This window comes from Pinus tabuliformis, chromosome Q (genome assembly GCF_031772625.1).
Source record: "Pinus tabuliformis cultivar Carrire ecotype Pingquan chromosome Q, CPIR1, whole genome shotgun sequence".
Classification (NCBI taxonomy): Eukaryota; Viridiplantae; Streptophyta; class Pinopsida; order Pinales; family Pinaceae; genus Pinus; species Pinus tabuliformis.
The window spans coordinates 119268189-119295148 of record NC_142296.1 but is presented as its reverse complement, the minus strand read 5'-3'; the positions used below and the strand labels follow the sequence as shown (position 1 = coordinate 119295148).

At 37.2% G+C, this 26960-nt stretch overlaps 1 protein-coding gene across 1 annotated transcript; it reads right to left on the bottom strand.

Moving 5' to 3' along the window:
* Positions 1 to 6257: 6257 nt before the first annotated feature.
* Positions 6258 to 11896, bottom strand: LOC149218535 (putative mannitol dehydrogenase). Its single transcript, XM_089384085.1, has 5 exons — positions 11728 to 11896; positions 8642 to 8755; positions 8295 to 8522; positions 7422 to 7861; positions 6258 to 6834 (listed from the first exon to the last, which is right to left on the bottom strand). Exons 1-5 carry the CDS (start codon positions 11814 to 11816, stop codon positions 6629 to 6631), a joined length of 1077 nt encoding a protein of 358 aa, XP_089240211.1. The 5' UTR covers positions 11817 to 11896; the 3' UTR covers positions 6258 to 6628.
* Between the last annotated feature and the right edge of the window lie 15064 nt (positions 11897 to 26960).

The window sequence follows — 26960 nt, the reverse complement described above, 5'->3', positions numbered from 1 at the left end:
AAGTTGGTAGGGATGCTCCAAAAAGAGGCTAAGAAAAAAATTTGGAGGGTGGTTGTAGCTGCTACAACACTTGGCGACACACTGGTAGAACTCCAGCTCTCTGAATGGACCTTGTTCGTGAAAATAAAGTCTAACACCTCCAAAAGTATTATTCAGCTCTCAACTCATCTGGGCTTCACACTAGCTTCATTGTAAGATGTAGCATCTTCCAAGCTCTTGGTCAATTGACACACATTCCAAGCCAAGGCAACACAGTTGTTTCAATTTGGGTTAAGGGGTATATAGGTGTACAAGCAGTATAGTCGTCAGGGTATTAGTTTCATTTCTGTCGTTGCTCTACTGCCTACAGGCCTAGACAATACCCCAGTAGAGTCACATAGGAACACAAGCATGGCTCCACTGCCAGCGAGCCTGGCCAATACCTCGGCGAAGTTACTTGCATAACCTCCCTACACAAGAAGCCTTTCTCTTCTTTTGCCTTATTCCTTTTTTATTTTGATCTTTTTTTACTTTTTCATTTGTGCATAAAACTTATTTATTTCAAAGGCGGAAGAGGGATCCCGACTTATTGAGAGCAGAAGAGGTTGTTCCAGTAGAGAAGTAGTTTATTGTATCTCTGATGTGCTTGTTAAGGTTTGCTCCCTCACCTTACTCTACCTGACTGAGATGACAAGGGTTAACCCAAAAACAATCGACTAGAGAAGGTGACACTAGTTAGCGCACAAGCATTGTGTTTTCACCAAGGTTCACTTCGAACAATACATATTTTCCTTCGACGTATCATGGATTAAAAGTAACAAGATCTTCATATGGAGGAAAGATGATAGATAACCAAGTAGTGATAGTTGTACAAGCCCTCTTGTACTTGATCACACATCTCGTTTCAAGAGCCATACAAGGTTTCATGGGAAACTAACCTACAAACGAAACAAGTGAACTATATGAAACATGCGAAATAACAAACAACAAAGAAAATCTAGATCAGAAGCAAAAATAAAAGCAAAGAAAGTAAGGAAATAAGCAAGAAGAAAAACAAACAAACAAAGCGAGTAAGAAAACAAGCATGCAAGAAAACTAACTGAAAACAAACACTACTCCTACTCCTACACTAATAGTTCATGGGCCTGATCACGTGAAGTGATATTTCCAATGCAGCCACCGCCACATTGGTTGACCCATGTTGGTGAAGGCTTGGTCCGCGAGCAACCCAATTGTGCGAACCAGCAAGCAAGAAAGATATAACAATGAATACAACCACACTTCGTGTTTGACAGTTCCCACAGGACATAAGTGGGTGCAAGTACATGACGAGCAATTCGTGGACTTATCATAGTGTTGTGTGACACTACGGGCAACTTTGAAGCATAAGCACACTCTTGACTATGACATGCAAGCAAATGAAAGAAACAAATATAACTTGCGTCACAAATGAGTGCTTGCAATGTAAGATTCATCCAATGCATGAGTGATGGGGTCGTGTAGTTTGAGTGGAGGAAGTATGATCTGTGTGTAAGATTGATCTTCAATGCATACAAATGAGTGATGAGGAGCCTTGGGTGATTGAACAGTTTCCTAATCATAAGTGATACTAACCTCAAGAGCGTGAGGACCTAACATAACCATCAGCTTGGGCTGAAGTGCCTCGACAATCTTGGGTGTTTGAACTTCATCATCAAATAGATCATCATAGACCGGTGGCTTCGAAAGATCAACTGTGATAGAGTCATGATCATGATTAAATATGGGAGTAAATGGATACTAACCGCCATGATCATAAACATAAATGATTTCATCGACATCCTCATGATCAGATGAATCAAACAAATGGATAGATGAAAAGTGAACAAACTCATCCTCTATGTTTCCAGAAAATACAGTTGAAAGATCAAGTGGGTTTTTAATGAATAATGTATCCTCTCCATTGTCAAATGATGGACCAACATCCGGCGAGTCCTCTGAGTGATCAACAATGGGTGCATTTGGGGATGAAGACACACATGTGAAATCATGGATGGCAGGTTCAACAAATATGTTAGGAAAGAATGGAGGGGGCTTAGACAGGAGGGAGTCATCCTTCGCCAAGTGTTGATGCTCAAGCTCCCACTCATACTCTTCATGAATGACAACGCATGTTGGTTGGGAAACACCAACTTCGTTAGTGGCTTGTTCCTCATTCGGAACAAGTGAAGAGTCTAGAATGGACGAACACAAGATAGTATCATTTGGAGGAAAACCCGAGTGTGAAGACGGAGGTCGTAGAATAGAATGCATATTGAGAACTCGAAGGACTCATATTGAGATAAGAACTCGAAGGAGGTCATCAAGTTTATTGTGGCATGCTCGTTGTGGTCATATTAATTACAACAATATTAGAATTATGAGACAGTGGGGGATTAAGGGACTTCCAAAAGTTCCAAGAAAACTGACTCTAGAGTAATGTTTTTATCATGGGGAAGCATCACAAACAGTGTTTTCAAATTTCTACATCTAGAGCTTCAAGGAAATTGAGTCTCATACACTCAGATTTGTGTGGCCCTATGCCTATTGCAACAGATAATGGAAATAAATATATACTGACTTTTATTGATGATTATTCAAGGATGTGTTGGGTCTATCTTTTTAAAGAAAAATCACAAGTTTTTGATATGTTTAAAAAAAATCATCTCTTGATTACAAATGAAGCTCAACTTAATATAGGTACTATAAGAACTGATAATCGGGGATAATATACTTCACACATTTTTGAAATATATTTTCAAGAGAAAAGCATCAAACACTAAACCACGATACCTTAATCCACAACAAAATGGTGTTGCAGAACAAATGAACAAAACACTGCTTAATATGGTTAGATCAAAGATGTTTTTTAAGAATGTAAAATTGATGTTTTGGGGAGAAGCAGTTCTTTGTGCAACTTATATTAGAAATCGGTGTCCTTCCTCTATCATCAACAATAAAACTCCATATGAGATGTGGTATAATCGTTTTCTGTTGTTCAACATTTAAAAAATTTTGGTTCTCAATGTTATGCTTTGATTCCTAAACAACAAAGAAATAAGTTGAGTGCAAGAAGTAGAAAATGTATATTTTTGGGATATTCTATGACTTCTAAGGCATACAGATTGTATGATGAAGAGAATAAGAAGTTTATTTTGTCAAGAGATGTAGTTTTTCTTGAATCTGATAAAGATACACCCACTGTTGATAGACAACTTAATCAGTTAGAGAAGTTTGTGTCTAAGAAATTTTATTATGAATCTGACAATATTCTTCCACGTCTTGAAGGGGGGGTTCCCATTTTAGATCAATCTGTGGATTTTCCTTCAAATGTTTGAAGTGTTTCTGCAAGGATAGCAGGAATAGAGACAACAAGGACAAAGAGTGGGACAAAAAGTAATGAAGAGTCTGTTTCACAAGATGAGCAACTTCCTTCACAACCTCTACAAAGATCAACTCGTATTAGAACATTCTCGAGGAAATATGATGAGTTTGAGATAGGGAGTTCTTCAAGTAACTATTCTCATGATTGTGAAAATAATTTTTTTTTGTTGATTTTGAACCTACTTGTTTTGAAGAAGTTGTTAGTTATAATGAGAGGAAAGATGCAACGAAAAAAGAGTATGATTCCCTCATAAAAAATGGCACTCGAACGCTGGTGGATCCTCCTATTAGCATCAAACCTATTGGTTGGAAATGGGTTTATAAAACTAAGTATAAAGCTGATGGTTCACTTGATAAGCAGAAGGCAAGACTTGTAGCAAAGGGATATGCACAAAAAGAGGGTGTTGACTATACAAAAACATTTACTCCTACAACTAAATGGGGCACTATTAGAACTTTGTTTGCTATTGCAGCATAGAAAGGATGGAAAATTCATCATATGGATGTTAAAATTGCTTTCTTAAATGGAGATTTAAAGGAAGATGTTTACATGTTTCAACCAGAAGGTTTTTCTGTCAAAGGGAAAGAACAAAAGGTATGCAAATTAATGAAGTCTTTGTATGGCTTGAAACAAGCACCATGCGCATGGTGTGAGAAACTAACTGAACATCTTCAAAAGTTGAATTATAATCCTTCAAAAGTTGAATTATAATCATTTTGACCTAGATGATACAACTCTTTTTTTAAAAGAGTTGGAAGATTATTTGTATATCTAGTTGTCTATGTTGATAATTTGATGATTACAAGGAACAATGATGAATTTATATCATTTGTTAAGAAGGAATTACAAAGAGTTTTTGATATGACAACTTTAGCTTTACTTTATTATTATCTTGTAATTGAAGTTGATTAAAAACCTCAACATATTTTTATCTCTCAAAAGAAATATGTTGGAAAGTTAATGAACAAAGACGATATGATGGATTGTAATCTTGTTGCTACTCCAATGGAACAAAATTTGAAACTCACTTCAAAAGAAGGCAAACCATTTGAATATCCAACAAAGTACATGCAACTTGTTTGGAAGTTTGATTTATCTTTCTACTACTCGTCTTGATATAACTTTTGTTGTTGGCATACTTTCTATGCATCAACCTTGTGAAGGGCATTGGGTAGCAGCAAAAAGAATTCTTAAACATTTAAAAGGAACAACTACATATGGCATCAAATATTACAAAGTTTCAGACTTCCATCTTACTGATTATTCAGATTCAGATTTTGATGGTGATAAAGAGCATGGAGTCTCAGCCTTTGGTTATTTGATGAATCTTGGATCAACAACCATTAGTTGGAGATCACGCAAGCATTATTTGATGAATATTTGATCAACAACCATTAGTTGGAGATCACACAGGTAATCTATTCCTGTTGATTCTACCATCGAAGCCGAATATGTTGCAGGAGTTCAAGCTACAAAAGAAATCATTTGGCTTCGCAAAATACTTGAAGATTTGAAAGAGAAACAAAAGGCTTCAACTCCTCTATTTGTCGACAACTCTTCTGTAACTCAATTAGCCATTAATCCAAAGTTTCATGATCAAACCAAACATATCAACACCAAGTATTATTTGATTCGACATCATGTAGAGGCCAAAACAATTCATTAACACATTGTCCAACTTCAAAACAAATTGCAGACATATTTACCAAAACATTGGGATGTGAAAAAAATGAAAAATTTAATACTTTACTTGACATGTCAGATGTCCCTTCATATTAAAGAGGAAAACGTTGGATAATCCTTCAAGATTATGTATGTAATAATAGTTAAGACATAGATTAAGTATTCCCCGTACTTCTAGTACTTCTAGTTATGGAAACATAATGGTCTCCCTTCAAGTTTATTTGTATAAATATACGCTTATGATTAATAAAATGCATCGTAGAATGCTATTTTTTCAGTGGGGGGAAGAGCATCCCCGCTGAAGAAGCAACATTTACATATAATCGCCGACGCGAGTAGATACAACAGCCGAAGCTGCGAAGCGAAATTGGGAACGGAGCCAGAGTCACATCCTTCACATTTTCCGAGATAGTACAAATATCTACCGCAGCAGAGCAAGTAACAACAACATTATGCTGCAGGGGCAGCTGAAATCATGCATCGAGGGGAATAGAACCCGGGTGGGGGGGGGCGGCAAGCCGACTAAGTTCTCCAAGCACTTATAACATCCAATCAAAAATTTGATAATGACATTCTGTGGATTGAAATTTACACATAAAATGAGCTAAAATTCCTACCGTGATTCTGCCCACTATCATTAATTTCTTACCTACATTCACCAACTCTGTCAACTTTCTACCTGTCGGGGCCAATCAGAATGTAACTGCATTGTCGTGATTATTTCTAACAGGAATTAATAAGCTAATCACCGACTACCTTCTGAATAGAAAAAGGCATCGTGTGCTCCATATCTTACTTGCAATATGTATTTCACTGTTTTTATGTATTTTAATGACTCTATAGTTCATATATTATGTCTGTAAAATAAGTGAACACAACATTTTAACACCAAAATACAACATAAAATGTGTGAAGTGCTTGTATAATATGCACGTAATTTTAATAACATCATGCATCAGGAAGATATGTTCATGGAATAGGCGTAGGCGTAACAAATTAAATGGGAAAAGTGAAAAGATCACAAAGGAAAAAGTAAAATGTTCGTAAAGTACGGTTAGGTTGAGCACAACAAATTAAAATGGAAAAAACAATATATATAGTGTAAAATATCGAAAGATACATCTTTTATTTATTTTAATCATTACCTTGAATATTTATCTTTTGAAATTCATTAAAGCCAGAATCTCGTCTGTCCAATGAAAAATAGACATTTCAATTAATTTTCTCAAAGCCAAAAAATTATAAGATTGTAAAATATGGTCGGAGAGCCCTCACATCATATGTCACTGACTAAAACTTAAAGACAGTTAATCGCAGTTCTGACACTGAAAATTTGCAGATTGTTTGAAGATGTTCAGATGATCTTCCATTTTGATTATATAAATAGACATTCCACCTTCCCCTAAAAGCTCTCTACAAACAGAACCATTCAGGTATTTATGCTAATCTTTTGTCACAGCGAAATGCAACCCATTCATATTATCTACTTTCAATGATAATGAAAAAAAATCACACGTCACTCATCAGATCTGCCATCAGACTTGAAAATTTGAGCAGAATCAATTACAACGCAGCCTTGAAACTTTGAGCAGAATCAATTACAAAACGGTACTTGACATCTCCCTGAACCAATCTTTTCATTGCTGTGTTTACATAGTCCATTGAAATCTTCTCTATCATGCAAGAGATGTTATGTTCTCCACAAAAGTCCAGCATTTCCTGAGTTTCCCTCACTCCTCCAATCATGCTCCCCCCTACAAATCGACGACCTGCACATACCAAAGTTAAAATAATATCCCAGCTTCCATGAGAAAAGCGGCACTAACTCCCACATTTCTGTCCAATAAAACAATGAAGGAATCCAAAATTTGGAAAAGATTTAAATCTCTACCAAAAACCGAGGGAGTTCCCTGGACTGTTTTAACAACCTACTTTCAAAATGAAGTATTAGCGATTCAAAGAGCTGATATATTATTTCGTAAAGAATTTATTCTATATTAGATTTGGCTAAATTTTATCAAATTTCAGAGAAAAAGCACGAGACTTCAAGAGGACCAAGAACTCGACTAGTTTAACAGGGTCGTACTTTGATGGTTTCAATGACTTATTTAACTGAATTCATAAAAAAAAAGACTTTAAGATTAAGATGATGGATTTATGCCGGTTTCTGTTATATCATATTATAGTCTTTTAAAGTGTATCATTATTAGGTCAAACTTAATACTGCTGTAGTGTGTTTTTTATAATTTAGACATTACACATCTACTTCAGATATCGATTTGACACTCTAGGTGCAGTTAAAAAAAAAATATTTTCTTTCTTTCTTCTACCAGAGAAAAGGACAGAAAAGACTTACCCATTACAACAGCCGTAGCAGCAAGTTGAAAAGGCTTTCCTGGCAAACCAACTACCACCATTTTCCCATTCACCTTCAACAAATTAAGGAGGGGCTCCAAAGGATGATCAGCAGAGACTGTGTCAATAATATAGTCCACAGACTTGACTGCAGCCTGCATCTGTTTCTCATCTTTGCTGATGAGGAAGTGATCAGCCCCTAAAACTTCTCTGGCTTCCTTTTCTTTGTTAGGGGATGTACTTATGACTGTCACTTGCAACCCAAAAGCTTTGCCAAATTTAACAGCCATGTGTCCCAAACCACCAAGACCCACCACGCCCAGGCTCTTTCCAGGCTCTGTCATTTCGAAGTATTTCATGGGGCTGTACACCGTTATGCCCGCACATAGCAATGGTGCAGCTGCATCCAAGGGAAGACTCTCTGGAATCTTCACCACAAAGCTGCTTACAAACGACACACCACCCAATTTATTAAAACCCTATTTAACAGATACAAAAAAATAATGACATTGTCCAAGGCCTCTAAGCAAAAGACAAACTATCTGTCTCGGTCGACCTTTGCCGGAATTTGGCAATATTGAATTTGGCACAATTAAATTTTTTCCAGGTTTTAGGTCAATTCGGGGACTCTCAAGACCCCCTGATCTGGTTGACAACGTGAATAACCATGATTTCACCCGTAATATATTGACACAATTGAAATTTTTTAGGTTTTGGGTCCATTTCGAAAATCTAAAACCCCTTGATCCAGTTGAAAGCATAAGAAAAACCATGATTTCAGCTGGAAGAGATCGACAGAAAAGCAAGCCTTTTATCGGAAGTTTAGCCTATGCCCAAAATAAAGGTTGCATGAGTTGGAATATTGACTAATTACCTTTGCTTACACACCATTAAGGATGAGTAACCTCCAAAGGTGACAGAACCATCCACATCAGTGCTGCCATACGTCCAAATGACCTTCTCACAGTACTGTTCTTGCTCTTTACTACAAGAATCACAATGCTGGCAACTCCCAACCATACAGCCCACGCCCACTCGATCTCCAGCAGCAAAATTCTTCACTTCTGAGCCAACTTCAACTACTGTTCCTACTATTTCGTGTCTTCAAAAAGAAAAAGAAAAATAAAAAATGAGTAAATTAAAATTTAGGAATTTCTAGCCATATATGCTCGCTGACTCGCTATTTAAAATGTAGTGGTGTTGAAAATATAAAGACATTACCCAGGAACCACTGGGTACCGGGAACGTTTCCAATCGTTATGAATTTGGTGTAAATCAGAGTGACAGATTCCGCAGTATACGATCTTCAAAGTAACGTCATCCGGCCCCGTTTTCCTGTCAAAGTAATTCAAAATGTCAACGAAATGAATTTCATCGTGCGCACTTCAACAACCATAGCGCACCTCTCACTAATGAAATGTTCAATTCGATGAAGGAAAAGCGTGAAAGGGTTTTGCTATGAGAAAGGACGAATCAAATTCTGTAACAATGCAGATAAACAATTAAAAACCTAAAGGGAAAAGAAATACCAATATAACTCAGAAACTCGGGGATCTGGAAAATGCAATCAGTGGGGAGAAAGCAGAAAGATTTGTTAACAGTGGCAAATATAGAATAAAGTCCTGATGCTCTGACCCAAGGGCAGACAAAATCAAGAAATAAATTTTATAATATTCAACGAGGTTGTGGTAAGTGGTCAATTAAAACAACTTTCACGTGGTTAAAAGTTAAAATTCCATTCAAGCGGAGCCTGATAAGGGCCTCAAAACATCCCATTTCAAGGGAGCAATACTGGAACTCAGCCAAACAACACAAACAAAGTTCCTTCCAATCCATTATCTTTTCAGCATTGAATTTTAAGGTTCTGTGTCAATTGGGAGACAGCCAAATCCCAGGGGCAGAGTTTCTGCTTTGGTGAACTACCGTAGAACTATGATATCCATTAGATTTCTAGCCAGATTAAGATTAGAAATATATAGGAAATGGAAATGAGGACCATCTTGCTCCACATTGAATTAAACCTCACCTCACAGTGTGATGATATTGCCATGTTCAATAAAAAATTCAATCATATAGGCTGTAGGTCTTTACCTCACCTCACAGTGTGATGATGTTGCCATGTTCATTACAAAGTTCAATCATCTAGGCGGATGATATTACCATGTTCATTACAAAATTCAATCATATAGGCTGTAGGTCTTTACCTTACCTCACAGTGTGATGATGTTACCATGTTCATTACAAAGTTCAACCATATAGGCTGTAGGTCTTTAAATGTTCTACCCCTATTCATGTTGAAAAAAAAATTAACTTTTGTTTTCACGCGGCCACTAAAATTTGCTCGACCATTTGCCCCTCCTAGACTCTTGCTCTCTTTTTCTCTTACTCTCTTACTTGCAAAATGACTTTTTCATGCTTCTTTATCTCAAAATACCATTTTTACATTAATGCATGAGTGTGATCAGAATCGCGGAGGTGTTTGTGGAGTGTGGGCAATAGTCCCGGAATGAATGCTTGCCCATATCTATTTACCAAAATAAATTAAATGCCTTAAATTCTTTGTTGCGTTTTTGCGCAGTACTTCCGTTCTGGCTTCAGTCCTTCCATCTTCAAAGAGAGACTCAACCTGCAAAAATACCTCTGACAAGTATGGCTGTTGTCAGAGTGTTTAATGAGGTGGTTGGGATTAATATTTCCAACAATTCAAACTTAGCAAAGAAATAGATCATGCTAATTTAGAGAAAATGGCTCAATGGTCAATTGAGATTGGCTGGGGTGGTTGGGTTAAATAGTTGTTATCCTCCCCACTCACCACCCAGGCCCAGGCCCAGCCAAGCCAAGCTGGAATAGAGTAACTTTGTTGCCCTAGAATAGAGTCTGTACTGAAATTGCACTGAGGGCTGTGCAACCCTCTCTTGCCTTCGGGGTGAGAGAAACACAGATTTCTTCTCAACGGTACCCAATGCCCAAAAGTTTTCCTTGAAATAAAAAAGTTTCAAGAAAATGTCTCAATGATATAGTGTAGGTTGTGAAATGGATTGACATAGACATCTGTTGTGTTCATGCATGGAAAATTTAACAATATGGGATATGTCAATGATATAGTGTAGGTTGTGAAATGGATTGACATAGACATCTGTTGTGTTCATGCATGGAAAATTTAACAATATGGGATATGTTTTTGTTTGAGCAGTTGTTTAGCAGTGAATCAGTGGAGTTTGCCACAACGAGCCCAATTTGTAGCAACTAACCCAGGTTGAATTATCACAGAAAATTTTGGGATAGCTATATCTAAGAAGTCACACATTAACTCCATCACTTTAACTGTTTTGATAGCTCCGCAAGAAAAATAGCAAAACGTGTTTCCAAGAACCCACAAAAATGTTATCCTGTGATTCAGTCGGGCTTTTACAGTTTACAAGGCTAGACCGACAGTAAGTCACCCAAAAAATGTTCTCCAGTGATCCAGTAGGGGTTTGACAGAGATCTAGTCGGTGTTTGACACAGATAAACCAGTTTAATTGTAAATTTTAATTAAAACATTAAGAAAGCCAAAACTAGCATACATCCTATCGTCAACCCAGACACCTGAAAGAGAAGCTTAGATCCAGGGCCTTTTTTAATCCCTTTCAATGCTTCTTAATAATTTCCATAGTTAAAATGAATCTTTGATAATCTACATACCAACCATTTATTGACACATAACATATATCAAGGAACAGGCCAAATCTGGTCATTTACAGCAAATGAAAAAGAAACAGTGTATTTTAATGGTAGACGGCTAGTGAGGGATCTCCGTAAATTATAAAGAATAAATACCCGAAGTATATATGTAAATCCAAACAAAGAGCCCAGTAGAAACATATCAAGTATGCGGAGGCGTTTAATGCAATTTCTCAATAATAGACAAACCCAAACGCTTTGTGTAACAATCCCTGTCGACCCAAACAAAGACAGACACTCTGCAATTAATAAATCAATTATTGAATGAAGATTCAGAAGGAAATCCTGTATATAAAATGCAAAAGCGGTCAAAGCATTTAAATCAGCAAAAGAGAATATTAACTGTCCAACACCATAAAGCCTTAAACAATTCCTTCCTTAGATGACCAGGGCAGCATATCAAAATTTAATAATAAACACGTCACAGCTAACGAACAGAACCTTCTAGACATAAACTTTCAAAACTCAGCAGTCTAAAACAAAACCCTTGTGAAACCCTCGACACATCATTTCAACGAAGAAGGGAAAAAAAATCAGCAATGAGTATCCACAGAAGCAGCTATGAAAGTGAAGAGAGGAGGAACCTGCGAGTGAAATTGAAGGGCGAGAGAATGCCAGACGCATCCCTGGCAGCCCATCCTTCAACATTAAATCGACCTACATCCTTGACCATCTTCACAACACTAAGTAAATTTGATTCAATTTAATTGAAAGAGGCAGCTAAGAAGATGAATGTAGAGAACAAAGCTAAAAAGGACGAAAATTGGGATAGGTATTTAAAAGGCCAAGTACAGTCGGTGCATTTGGAGTAAAAGTGGATAAACTTCAGGTCTAACACGTACATATGTGTACTAAGTGGCAGTTGCACAGGAAGAGGTGGTCCGTTTCTTTTGGAAACGACCAGCTTCGTCTCCCGAATCTTTTGCGTTTGTGGACACACCCTCTAAAGCCCCCGCTCATCTTCCACGATTAGAAATGGGATGTAGAATCCCGGAACAATAAACCTATAAACCTATAAAATGAACCAAGCGGTCTAAGGGACCTAGGAGTCCAGCTCATTACAATTTCACATTTTTCTCCAAATCTACTCTTTTGTCATAAAACTTGACCCAGAAAAATAACCCATATTTTCCTTTTCCTTAATACGCAACAAATAAATTTCAACTTCACAGTTTTCTCGAAAAACACATATTTTCCCTGGCCCTAATTGGTAACAAATAAATTTCTTTAAATCTACTCCTTTGTCATGAATCTTGATCAGTGAAAAAAACACATATTTTCTTTTCCCTTAATACTTAACAAATAAATTTCAACTTCACAGTTTTCTCTAAATCTACTCTCTTTTCATAAATCTTGACATAGAAAAACACACATATTTTCGCTGGCCCTAATTTGTAACAAATAAATTTCAAGTTAAGAATGCCGTTAACTCTGGTCAAAATTTGAAGAAGACTCTGAATTTGTATGATTTAAGTTTAATAAAGAGGGACAGAAAATTAATTTATTAATGGTTGGTGAAGATTTCTGAATTACCCTGTGTTACGATCATTAATAGGTATAAGGGTGAACCCTTCTCTGAAGATTGCTACCCATTTAACCTTTCCTTATGATTCAAAATGGCAAGCGAGAACACTCGTGAATGGTGTACATCAGGATGGAATTTGACGGGCCGTCACGGGGTGATTTGCCCCATCAAATACAGTTTAAAATTTTAAGAAACCGTCAAGATTTTTTCTTAAAACTATCAGGATCGGTGAAGAGGTGTGAAAACCGAGAGGCAAATCTGTTTCGAAATTCCAACCCTGGTGCAAATCAACGGATGAAAGATAAAGTCGCAAGAAAAATCTTCGGTACAACTTCTTACCAGAAGAATGAGCACGGAAGCAATGATGAAGAAGGTTACGCAGTGGACAAAGTGTGGTTTTTTGTAGACCCAGTGAAACGTGGTTTGGGCTTTTTCAGTGGTCGCCCTCATTCTGTTTCTGATTTAACTTCAAACAAGAAGATTGCAACGACGAATAAGGTTACACAGTGGTCAAAGTGAATGTGAAAGTATTTGACTTCAAACAAGAAGATTGCAACGACGAATAAGGTTACGCAGTGGTCAAAGTGAATGTGAAAGTTACTTTGTTCGTTTCAGCGATCAAAGTTGATTTTTATCTAGACAAATTAGTTATATTTGGGAAATGAATTAAAGATATTTAATATAAAATTGATTTACTGATTAGGTCAATTATTTGATTAATTTTTATATATGGAATTAAAAAAATATTTTGATTTATAAAATTTTAATATGATTTTATTTAATTTAAATGGATTATTTTATGGGAATTTAAAATGATAATATCATTTAATTTGATTAAGAATAATGTAAATGGGTACATTTATGCCCAAGACTCTCTTAAAATTGGGTTATTTGTAGTTTATTTTTTTATTTATTGATTCCAATGATGCCTCTAACTATTAGCTAAGGTATAATTTTGTGCTTATTATTGTTCTACTTTGTTACTTTGGTATTTTTTTTTTCATTTTCAGCATAGTGATATGTATGTTGTAGAAATATGGTGATAGAATTGTGATTGCTCAAGAAATTTAATCTAAAATCAAGAGACACAATTCTACTCTACTGATTTGTGAAATTTAATTCACAATTCAGAACAACAATCACAACATGCAACAAGAAAAATCACGCATGCATAGTATTTTTCTAGGCGAACTCAACTAGGAAAAACCCCTAAGCCTCTTTGCATTAATAAGATGAATAGAAAATGTATTACAATTGCTTGCCCGCAATGAGCACAACCTGCAAGTGAATAACCTATCTCTCTACTCAATGAGAAGCTCTCACCTAGAATTAGTCAATTTTTGCCTTTGCTTGAGCCCCTATTTCCTTGCACAAATCCTAAGGAATTAGCCCCTATTTTTTAGGAATTTTCCTCTAATTGGTTGCGCAATTCCCATGGATTGATCATCTGACTACATGCAACGCATGTACACTCAAAATAGTCTATAACTTCTTGTTGCAATGCTTTGGAATCTCCACCACGTCTAAGGAACTCAAATTCCTTGCATGCACTAGCTATTTTGAGTTAATTGATCAATTAACTAGATGATCACTGAGTTAGACTGTTGTCCCACTGCACAACTGACCTTCCACTAGTTCCATTAATTGTTAGAACTACTTTAACTTAACACAACTGGAAATAACTGACTTGGATTACTAAAAATTAGCAATCACACATGCTTAACTGAACTTCAAGCCCTCTAACTCAAATTCACTACGCTAACTGAGCGACAAGAACCATGTCGCACAAATTAACTGCATCCAAGTTGTCTGTTGATGTGGAAATTTGAATTTTCTCAATTTGACCAAGGCAAAGTCAAATTGAGACTTTCTTGCTACACTTCTCAACACTCCCTCTTAGAAAGAAAGGGATTATCAACCACCCCTATCCTGCACCTGTGGAATTCAAACTTCCCTCTTGACAAGGCCTTTGTCAAGATGTTAGCATCTTGTTCCTCTGTCGGAATGTATTGTAGCAACATTATCCTCCTTTTCATACAATCCTGTAAATGATGATACCAGATATCTATATGCTTGGATCGATCGTGAAATACTGGATTTTGATAGAGCTTAATGAAACTATGATTATCACAATAGATTATAGTTGGATCCATCATCTGACCAAACAATCCCACAAGTATCTTTCTCATTTAGATCACCTCACATGTTGCTTGACTTGTAGCCATGTATTCTGCTTTTGCCGAGCTGAGCGCCACAGACCTTTGCTTCCTGTTGTACCAGGAAACTGTTGTAGACCCAACACTGAAAATTCCACTTAATGTTTCAGTTGGATGGACTCCCTGCCGAATCTACATTTGTGAAGCCACACAACTTAACTCCCTCTGCTCGTTTGTACTATAATCCATACTGGGTAGTGCCTCTAAGGTACCTTAAAACATGCTTAGTTTCCTTCAAATACAATTTGGTTGGCCTAACCATAGCTTAGCTCAGTTGGTTGACTGCATAACACATATATGGTCATGTGTTCACAATATACATTAGTGAACCCACTAGCTACTAGTACATCGTAGCATCTACCTCTTCACTTGAAGTTGCATTCTCCTTACTCCAGTTGGTCACTAGAGCTGTCTCCATGGGCTTATAGCTCTCCATGTGAAATCTCGGCAGTATCTTGTTGGCATACTTGCCTTGAGACACAAACAATTCCCCATCTCCTTTCCATACTTCCATCCCAAGGAAGTAGTGTATGAGACCCATGTATTTCATCTCAATATCCTTTGTAAGGTCCTCCTTGCAAGAGTTGATCACCTACTCATCATCTGTCAATATTAAATCATTAAAATATAAAACAATGAAAAGAAATTTACCTTCTATCATAATATGACAGAGATTTGCATTTGCTTCGCTTTTGGTGAAGCCAAAACTAGTGAGATAACTGCCAATCCTAGTGTATCGAGCTCAAGGTGCCTGTTTGAGACCATACATTGCTCGCCTGAGTCTGCACACATGAAAATCCCAATCAAATGTCTCAAAAACCTTCTAGTTGCTCGATGTACACTTCCTCCTCAATAACACCATTGAGAAATGTTGTTTTTACACCCATTTGGTGGATCTTCCACCCCATCTGCGTAGCCAATGCAAGAATTGATCTCATGGATGAATACCTTGCTACAGGAGAAAAGGTTTCCTCATAGTCAATTCCCTCAACTTGAGAGAATCATTTGGCCAAAAATATAGCCTTATACTTCTCCATGCTTTCATCTACTACATGCTTAACCTTGAAGATCCATCTCGAAACCACAATTGCTTTATCTGTCAGTCTTGGGACTACTTCCCAAACATTGTTCTTCATGATGGATTCGTATTCTTCTACCATTGCATCAACCCAAACAGGTTTCTCTACTTCTTCATCAAAAGAGGATGGCTCAGTCTCTACAATCGTAGTCATTAGAGCCATGTAGTCAATGTACCTCTTAGGTGACCTCCTTTGCCCGTGCAAATTTGAAGGAGCTCCCACATTCTCCCTCGCATATTGCACTAATCTATCAACTTCCTTGATTCTTTTTCTACCTTCTCTAGATGGTTTTGCTTGAGTGGATGTCTCCAATCTACCTCCTCTCAGCTCCTCAATTTTTCTTTGCTCCACAACTTCCTAAGGCCCCTCCTTTGGAGCTAAAAGCTCCTCTTCTGGTGGGATCTAAAGCTCCCTTTAAAGAGAGCACCACATTTTTTTATCCTCATCAAACTTTACATCCCTTCACACAACTCTCATTCTGAGGGAAGGTAAGTACACCCGATATTTGTGTGGAGTTTCATTATAACCCACAAAAACTCTCAACTTTGTTGCGAGCTCAAGTTTCTTCCTCGAATCTTTGGAGACATGGCAATAAACAGAGGCTCCAAAAATTCTGAAGTGAGACACATCTGTCTTTCTCCCTGAGAAAGCCTCCTCTAGTGTAATCTTATCAAGAATCTGATGAGGATTATGGTTCTGCAAGTAGACTGTTGTGCTACATGCCTCTTCCCACAAATGCAGTGTATGCCTTGGTCATGTAGCATAGCTCTCACAGCTCCCACAATGCTATGGTTGTTTCTCTCAAATACCCCATTTTGTTGTAGGTTGTGGGGTGTTGTCAACGCTCTTCGAATGCCTTCTTTCACACATAACTCCTTGAAGTTATTTGAAATATACTCACCTCCATTGTTGCTCCTAAGAGCCTTCACCGTCTTGTCGGTCTATTTCTCAACTAGTGCCTTGAATTATACAAATTTTGAGAATGTCTCATCCTTCTTCCGCATGGAAAATATCCAACACTTCCTTAAGAAATCATAAATAAAAATAGCATAGTACTTGTGTCTGGCAGTGGAGGCTGTCGAAAAAGGTCCACAAACATCAGATTGGACTCTTTCCAAGACTACATGTGCTTTGTTGTCTCGATAAGGGAATGTGGATTTCCCATACTTCCCCAAGGTACAACCTTTACATACATCTTGTTGCTCAAGTGATCCTTTTGGGAGGCCAGTGATTATTTGCTACATAATTTTTAGGGTGCCATGATATAAATGGCTCAATATCCCATGCCAGAGTTCACCGACATCACGACTCTGCATTTTCTCTACTTTATTGCTCAATGCAGCGTGATCTTCCACATCCAACTTGTATAGGTTCTTCACAAGAACCCCGATCTGCTTCACTTGTCCAGTAGCTAGATGACACAGAAAGGCTTTACCTTTACTAAATATTACATCATAGCCACAGTCTTCCAAAACTGATACAAAGATGAGGTTCTTCTTTAGGCCTCACACAAACATGACTTCTTAGAGGTGAAGAGGGGATCCCGACTCCCTCTTAAAGGTTATTGTACCAATCCCAACAACATTATACCTTCCATCATCCCCAAGCTCAATATGCATCTGGAGATATTTCTCCTCGAGGTCACAAAAACTATCTACACCCTGTCATGTGGAACGAGGCACCGGAATCTAAGTACCACACACTTCCCATCATAGTGTTGTCCATGCATGCGATAAGGGTCAGGTATAGCTTGAACTATGAAGCCAATTCTTCACCTACTTCTCCTCCTGAGTTCTTCTTGCTAGAATATTTGTGTGGACACTTTGTAGCATAGTGCCTGAATTCATGACTACAATTAAATCATTTTATTTTGGACACGTCTTTCTTGTTTCCCTGTGGCTGGATTCTGGTCTGGTTTGATATTTCTTCCCTTTTCCCTTCTTTCCCTTTCTAACCAACACAAACTTTTCTTTGTCCTCTCCCTTGGATGAGGTTCCATCTCTCGTATTTCGCTTGATCTCTTCTTGTACCAAATTGAACCATAAATGTTCCAAATTCAGTAGTTTCTCCCTCCCATTCACTGAGTCCTGGTAGCTATGCCAGCTTTTGGGAAGGCCTAGAAGAGCTAGGATCACCAGGTCATCTTCTACAACATTCACACCAACCCCTCCAAGCTCATCCCAAACTTGTATAAATCTAGTGAGATATTGCATAATAGTATCATTCTTCTGCATCTTAATATTTCAAATTTTGTCTTTGAGGGCTAGTTTCCTATGGTCACTGCTATTCTGGAATAGCTTTGTTAGCTCCTGCCACATTGTGAAAGAAGTTTATTTCCCATGGATATTTGAGACAAGGTGGTCACGCACTCCCTCCAAGATTATTCTCCTTGCCTTGGCTACATCTTTCTTTTGTTGGGATAGGTTCTGGGCATCAACTAATCTTGGGTTCGGAATGCATGTCTTGGCATAATCCAACAATCCATTGTCATCAACCACTACCTCCATGCGATCTCTCCATGCAATGAAATTCGAGCTGCCTTCCAAGGCATACTCTAATCTCAATCCATTGAAGGTCATTTTCATGATCCTGAAGAAATCCTGCTACACTAAAGCTACAAATTCAAACCTCTTGAGGAACAACTTTGAAATTATTGTTCTAATGTGAATCATGCTCTGATACCATGTAGAAATATGGTGATATAATTGAAACTGCTCAAGAAATTTAATCTAAAATAATGAGACACAATCTACTCTATTGATATGCAGAATTTAGTTCACAATTTAGAACAATATTCGCAAACATGCAACAAGAAAAACCATACATGCACAATATTTTTCTAAGGGAACCCAACTGGGAAAAACCCCTCAAGCCTCTTTGCATTAATCAAAGGAATAGAGAATGTATTACAATTTCTTGCCTGCACTTAGAACAATCTGCAAGTGGATAACCTATCAATGAGAAGCTCTGACCCAAACTTAGTCAATTTCTACCTCTACTTAAGCCCCTATTTCCTTACACAAATCCTGAAGAATTAGCCCCTATTTTTTAGGAATTTTCCTCCAATTGATTGCACAATTCCCAAGGATTAATCATCTGAATGCATGCAACACCTATACATTCAAACTAGTTTACAACTACTTGTTACACTAGCTTGGAATCTCCACCACGGCTAAGGAACTCGAATTCCTTGCACACACTACCTATTTTAGTTGATTGATCAGTTAACTGGATGATCACTAAGTTAGACAGTTGTCCCACTGCACAACTAACCTTCCGCTAGTTTCATTAACTGTTAGAACTAGTTTAACTAAACACAACTAGAAATAATTGAGCCAGATTACTAAAATTTAGCAATCACACATGTTTAACTGAACTCCAAGCCCTCTAACTCAAATTTATTGAGCTAACTAAGGGACAAGAGCCATGCCACACAAGTTAACTGCCTCCAAGTTGTCTGTAGATGTGGAAATTCTAATTTTCTCAATTTGACCAAGGAAAAGGCAAATTGAGACTTTCTTTCTACACTTCTTAGTATATGTTTAAATGCACTTTAATGCAAATGCTTAGCTATTTAAATTTTACACACAACAAATTATAATCTACACACAACAATTGAATTTCATACACAACACAGAAAAGGGAACATAAGTAATTGTAGCATAAATTAAGTAAATGTTACATAAGCACTTATCTTATTAAAAATTAACTGGCTACAAAACTTCGATGTTCCTCTTAGCCATATACCATGATGTTTATTTTCTCTCAACAATAAGTCACCCTCAAGTTGGGGCTTTGAATCCATGGTGCGACAACTCACCCAGCTTTAGGTAGATGTCTAGTACCATAAACTAGCCACAATATCAAACCCTAGAAGCCTCCAACCTATAGGCTTGAGCCCCCCATTTGCTTGCACCCAAGCAATGCACACCCTTCTGTTCACTTCCAGTCCCTCAGGTTGTGCCACCAACTCCAAGGCATCTTACTCAGCTGAAAAAGGAGGTTCTTAGAGTCACGTGTCTCTAGGAGTTCCTGCTATCCTCTGAGGTCTTTAGGTACCTTCCAATATCTCATATCAAACCCTAGAAGTATCCAACCTCTAGGCTCACGTCCCCCATCAACTCCCACCCAAGTAGTGCACACATTTCTCTGCACCTAAAATCCCCCAGACTATGCCACTACCTCCAAGGCACCCAAATCATCCAAATAGATATTTTCTTAGCATTGGAGCTCCATGAATACATGTTGTCATCTTGGGTATCCACTTTGAATGACTATTCCATAGTATCATCCCCTTCTTTTTTATGTGCATGACCTCTTTCTAACACCTCACACCCTCTAAAGTCACATAATGGACTTTGGTTATATGCATGTTCTCTTCTTTTTTAATGATTATGAAATGATATAATTCCATATTATATTCCCATGGAGTCTTTCCTCTCCATATTTTTTTCATCTGATTCATTCTAAAGTAAAAAATGTGTTTATTAACATCCATAAGTTAACATATTTACAACATCAAGTTTTTATTTCCTCAAAACATATAAAAAAAAACACACACAAGCACACTGGCCCTAAAACATATACACATGCACAGGCACGCCACCCCAAAAGTAATTCTCATCTCACCAACCTACGATTTGCAATTACATCTCCTCATATAGGGGTCGAGTAGGGATGTTACATTCTCCTCCTTATTTATGCATTGTCCTCAATGCATTATATATACACATATATACATTGAAATCATCCAAAAGGTTGAGGGTACTTTTCCCTCATTACATCTTCATGCTCCCATGTAGCATCTTCAACACTGGAAAGGATCCATTGCACCATTACCAATGTGATGGATATATTTTGGAGCACCTTGACCTTATTGTCCAAAATTCATATTGGTTGGACCTAAAAGTCTCCCTCTGACTCTATTTGAATCATATTCCAATCAATTATATGATTAGCATGACAAACATATTTTTTAAGTAATCGGAAATATGAAACACATTATGAATATGCATGGATGCTCGTAATGCAGTTGGATATGCAAGCAGACCAATCCTCTAAGATCCCAAATGGTCCACAATATCTAGTTGCTAACTTTGCACAACTACCCAGTTTTAATGAACTTTTCTTTGCCTTCACTTTCAAGAATACATGATTTCCAGCTTTAAAATCCTTGTTTAACATGTTCTTATCAAAATAGATGTTCTATGTGTCTTGGGAAACCTTCAAATTCTGTTTCATTTTATCACTTGCTCTTCCATTTCCCAGAGCAAGTTTGGGCCAACAATAACCCTTTCCATTGGATAATCCCAACTCACATGTATTATATTTCCTACCATACAAGGCCTCAAATGGGCTCATCTTGAAAGATGCTTGGTACCTGTTATTGTAAGCAAATTCCACCAAGTGTAGGTAGTCTTCCCATTTTGATGGTGTCTCCATCACATATATCCTCAACATATACTCAATAACCTGATTGACCATTTCTTTTTTTCCATCTTACTCTGGATGGTATGTTATGCTGAAATTTAAATTAGTTCTAAATCCTTTGAATAAACCTGTCTAGAAGTTGGATTTAAACTTGGGATCTTTGTCTGAAATAATTGCTCTGGGCATCCATGTAGCTTGGTAATTTTTTTCATGAAAATCTCAACAACATTGGCTACCTTGTGTGTTGACTTCATTGTAATAAAGTGAGAAACCTTGGTGATTTTATCCACCACGACCATGATGGAATTATGTCACTATATAGTTATGGGAAAATTTGTAATGAAATTGATAGAAACAATTTCCCATTCCCACTCAATAATGGGTGTCAGTTGTAGTAATCGAAATGGATGTCTTTGTTCAGTTTTAACTTTTTGACATTCCAAACACCTAGCTATGTATTCAACCACTTCTTTCTGCACACCTATCCAAGAGTATTGTTTCTTGACTACCAAGATTTCCTTCTGATACCCTAGGTGCTAAGCATAAGTCACTCTATGCATCTCATTTAAAACATAATTTCTCAGCCCTTGAAATTTTTGCACATAACTCCTACCTTTATACAAAAAATTGCACTTTTTCCTATTTCATAATCTTTATAATTTAGCCACAAATTACCTTGTTGTAGGTTGCTTCTCATTTACATATATTGATGAAATAAATTTCCAACCTCTAAAATTCTAGTTTTTAAATAATATTTGCATACACTTATGGTTGTAACATGCATGGTATGCGTCCTTCTTTCAAGTGTTTCAGTCACTTTGTTTTCCCTACCCTTTATATGCTCAGTTTCAAAGTTGTAATCACTAAAAAATTCCATCCATATAATTTGTTTGGCATTTAAATTTGGTTATCCAAACAAAATGCTTCAGTCCATTGTGATCAGTCTATAATACAAACCTATTTCCCATGAGTTAGTACCTCCACATTTTTAAGGCATGTATAATGATTGCCAACTCCAAATCATGAGTGGGATAGTTATTTTCATTCTCTTTAGTTTTAAGGATTCATAGCATACCAGATGGCCATTTTGCATGAAAACTTCTCCAAGTCCTTCTTTACATGCATTTGTGCACACAAGGAAGTATTCATTTAGATCAACTATCAATATGTTGTAACCCTGTACAAAAATTACTTGCAAACGAATTCTTAAAACATAAAAAATAAATAATGACGAGAACATAAAATACACAAAGACTTTCCCCTAGATCCCAAAACCGAGACTACCCGATTAATTTTTCATTATATTCCTTTCAATATTACAATACATGTATATACTTGTTGAAGCATTCATAAACCCCAATCCATAACCTTGGATTAGAACATAATTGTAGTTTCCTTGACCATATCTACAAAATATCGTGGGCAGAAAACCATCATGCCCAAAACCATGTGCAAAACCCATGCACAAAACTATGGATAGGCCCGCCCACCATCTATGGGTCTTCCCTCCATCCTTGGGTCTGACCAACCATTATTGGGTCTGCATAAAAAGAAAAAAAATATGGGCGATGCCTTGGACCCCGTGCAAGGGAGCTACCACCACCCTACAAACCCCCCAACAGGGGGGGCTTTTGCCCCCGCTTCGACCAATGCAACATACAACACACCGAGCTAGTCATGGAAAAAATATAACGCACACCCAACATTCTCCCACTTCTTGTTTTCTTTCCACATAGGGGGTTGCGGGGGAGCTTAGTCATTGGTCTAGCCCTACGATGCCCATTGTTTCTCTACACCAACAAAACTTCTCATGCTCACATACTTCATCAATACATCCGCACCATTCTTCAAAGTGTTTGCCTTTACCAGCAACACCTTTTTGTCCTCAACCATATCCCTCACAAAGTGATACTAAACATCAATGTTCTTTGTCTTTGAATGATAAGTAGGGTTATTTTCTAAGGAAATTGCACTTTGGCTATCATAGTATATCCTTATAGCTAATTGTACCAATCCTGTACTTGAACACAATCTCTGCAACCAAATCGCTTCCTTGCTTTCATGAGTGGCTGCCAGATATTCACCTCTGTAGTTGAAATAGCCACTACAATTTGTCTCTTACTCATCCAACTAACTGCTCCTCCAAATAGGTTAAACAGATACCCACTTGTAGATCTTCTATGATCTATATCTGCATCAACAAAGTCGCAAATGTCCAAAACAATGTTCAATTCTCGTATTCCTTGGTAGCACAAACCATAATGACTAGTGCCAAGAAAATACCTGAAAACCCGCTTCACTGTCATCCAATGCTCCTTCCCTGGTTTTGAGATAAACCTACTTAATAATCTCACTGCATGTGTAATGTTTAGTCTAGTACAGACCATTGCATACATCAGGATACCAACTGCACTCACATATGGAACATGGGACATGTCCTCTTCCTCTTTTTGTGTATTGGGACACTATTCAACAGATAACTTTACACCTACAGGAATAGGAACCTTCACCAGTTTACTATCTTGCATATTAAACCTCTGCAATATTGTCTCGTCATACTTCCTTTGGTTTAACCAAATCTTCCTCTTTGCCTGATCTCATTTAATTTCCATGCTCAAAATATAGTTTGCAGCACCAAGATCCTTCATGTCGAATTTGGAGGACAATTGGGTCTTCAAATCCTCGATACTTTCTTTGTCATTCCCAATCAACAACATATCATCCACATATAAGACCAAATAAATAAAAATATCACCAATTAATTTAAAATACACACAGTGATCCACTTTGCTTCTTTTGAAGCCAAGTCTCTGTATATATGTATCAAATTTTTGATACCACATCCTTGGTGATTGTTTTAGCCCATACAAAGACTTTTTTAACCTGCATACAAGTTCTTTCTTACCCTTCACTATAAATCCTTCTGGTTGCTTCATGTAGATCTCTTCTTCCAGATCCCAGTGAAGAAATATTGTCTTCACATCCATCTGTTCTACCTCAAAATCAAAAGTAACAACAACAAATAAAAGTAATCTAATAGAAGATAATTGGAAACAGGAGAAAAAATAACACCGAAATCAATTCCTGACACCTAGGAATAACCTTTTGCTGCCAACTGAGCTTTGTATTTCTCCACCTTGCCTTTTGAATTCATCTTCTTCTTAAATTTTCTGCCAATGGGTTTCCTTCCAATCGACAACTCCACCAGATCCCAAGACTCATTTTTGTCCAAATATTCCATTTCATCAACCATGGCCTCTTTCCAAAGTTTTCCATCCTTTGAATCCACTGAATCCCTGATAGTTCTAGGATCATCATTAGTAATAGATAAATAAAATTTGAACACAAGGCAAATGGACTATACCTCTCTGGTTCCCTTCTCTCTCGAACTGATCTTCTCAAAATTGGTGTTTGTGGCTCTTCCTCTTTTGATTCTTTTTCTGCTATAGGATATGATTCTTCCTCCTTCATTCCAAACTCTATCGTTTCAGGTTCCTTTGGTAGGAATTCTTGTTTAATGACATCCTTCACCTCTCTAAACACCACATCTCGGTTGTACAAAACCTTCCTTGTTTCTAGGTTCCAAATCTTATAACATTTTAAACCATCCTTATCTCCAAAAAAAAATGCACCTTTTAGATTTACTATCCAACTTGGTTCTTTTCTCCTTTGGAACGTGTACATATGCATCACAACTGAATACCCTCATATGTGAAAGAGAGGGTTTCTTACTAATTTATTCCTCATGTGGAGTATTATCCTCCAACACTGATGAAGATGATATGTTAACTAGTCCACTTCCTCTACCCAAATTTCCTGTCCTAATCCAGCGCCACTAAGAATGCTTCTTGCCTTTACCATCAATGTCTTATTCATTTTTATGTATCTCCATTTTGTTGAGGTGTGTATGGAGTAGTCGTTTTTCGTGCTATACCACACTTCTTACAAACCTTTTCAAATTAATTCTTGGAAAACTCTCCACCATTATTTGTCCTCAACACCTTAATCTTCTTTTATGTCTGATTTTCCACCAGAGCCTTAAATTCTATAAACTTGTCAAAGGCTTCAGATTTCTTCCTAGGGATATCCATGTATTCCTCAATAATTCATCTATAAATGAGATATAGTACACAAACTTACCCAATGATGGAACTGACATAGATCCAAACACATCACTGTGCACAATATCTAATATCCCTTTCACCCTCTTAGCATATGAGGGGAAACTCACTCGATTCTGCTTCCCATATACACAAAGTTCACAAAAATTGAAATCCAAAGAACAATTAAACATACCTTCTACCATACCATTAACATTCGGTATTCAAAGGCCCTTCTTTCCAATCTTTCCAAGCCTTTTATGCCATAACATGGTCTTTTCTCCAAAGACCACTAGATTTTCTACTCCACTTTCAAGAACCACATAATTGTTGAATGCATAAATAGCAGTGCTACCTAGAAGCTTGTACAGAGTTCCAATCTAAACTCCCTACATCAATACTAGTTCTCCCCAAACCATATTGCAAGTATCTTTCTTGAACATTGTTTTTACACTTGCATCATCCATCTTGCTTACATAAATGATATTTATGGCCAATGCAGGAATATGCAGAACACCAAAAATTGTTCTAATCCTTCTATCTTACAACTTCATTTTTACTTTTCTATGTTTTATTATTCTGGCCTTCCTGTCAATCCCTAGGAATACATCACCACCATCATATTTCTCATACTCGCAGAACCACTCCCTATGGGGTGTAAAGTGAAATGGTGCACCTGAGTCAATCAACCACGCCTCATGATCTACATGTGTACTTGAATAAGAAGTGAAGTACACATCCCCACCTTCATCTGAGGCGGTTTTCACCTCTGCAGAAGGAGCATCATTAGATCTCTTTCCATTCTGAGGAGATTTAGATTTACAATCCATTTTGTAGTGCCCTTTTTTTCTACATTTCCAACATACCTATATAGGTTTTCTTGGATATTTAGATCTCCCTCTAGATTTAGATATCCCACGCTAGGACTTATTTTTGTTTTTGTTTTGGGACCATCCTCTTACAAACAAGGAATCCCCATTTTGGCTCTCCATATTTTTCCGTCTCATCTCCTCTGACAACAAGGATGAGACTATTTCATCAAACTTCAAGGTAGTTGTATTGCTACCTATTTCAACAACTATACTATCCCATGAATATGGTAGAGAACACAACAAATTTATGCACTTATCTTCATCTAAAATTTTATATCAACAAATAATAAATCATTTACCATAGTATTAAAGGCATTCAGATGCTCTGCTACCAAGTCTCCATCCTTCATCCTTAGGTTATACAACTTTTTCCACGGGAATAATTTGTTCACGAGAGACTTAGATTGGTACAAAGTCCTCAACTTGTCCCATAAAGCCTTCGTTTTAGCTTCCCTTGATACATTCAACAATATTGAATCTAAGATACACAACTATATTGTGCTCTTTGCCTTCCGATCCAACTTCGCCCAGTATTCAACTAACATTGTTGTTGGTTTATTACACAGATCTACCATGATCCACTGATCTTTATCCA

Bases quoted from the DNA above. Each gene is read 5' to 3' on its own strand.
- LOC149218535 (XM_089384085.1), bottom strand. From the start codon at position 11,816: ATGGTCAAGGATGTAGGTCGATTTAATGTTGAAGGATGGGCTGCCAGG. The intron at 8,523-8,641 runs GTAATGTCTTTA...TTCTTTTTGAAG, and splicing joins CGGTACCCAGTGGTTCCTGG to ACACGAAATAGTAGGAACAG. The intron at 6,835-7,421 runs GTAAGTCTTTTC...TGGTATGTGCAG, and splicing joins TGCTACGGCTGTTGTAATGG to GTCGTCGATTTGTAGGGGGG.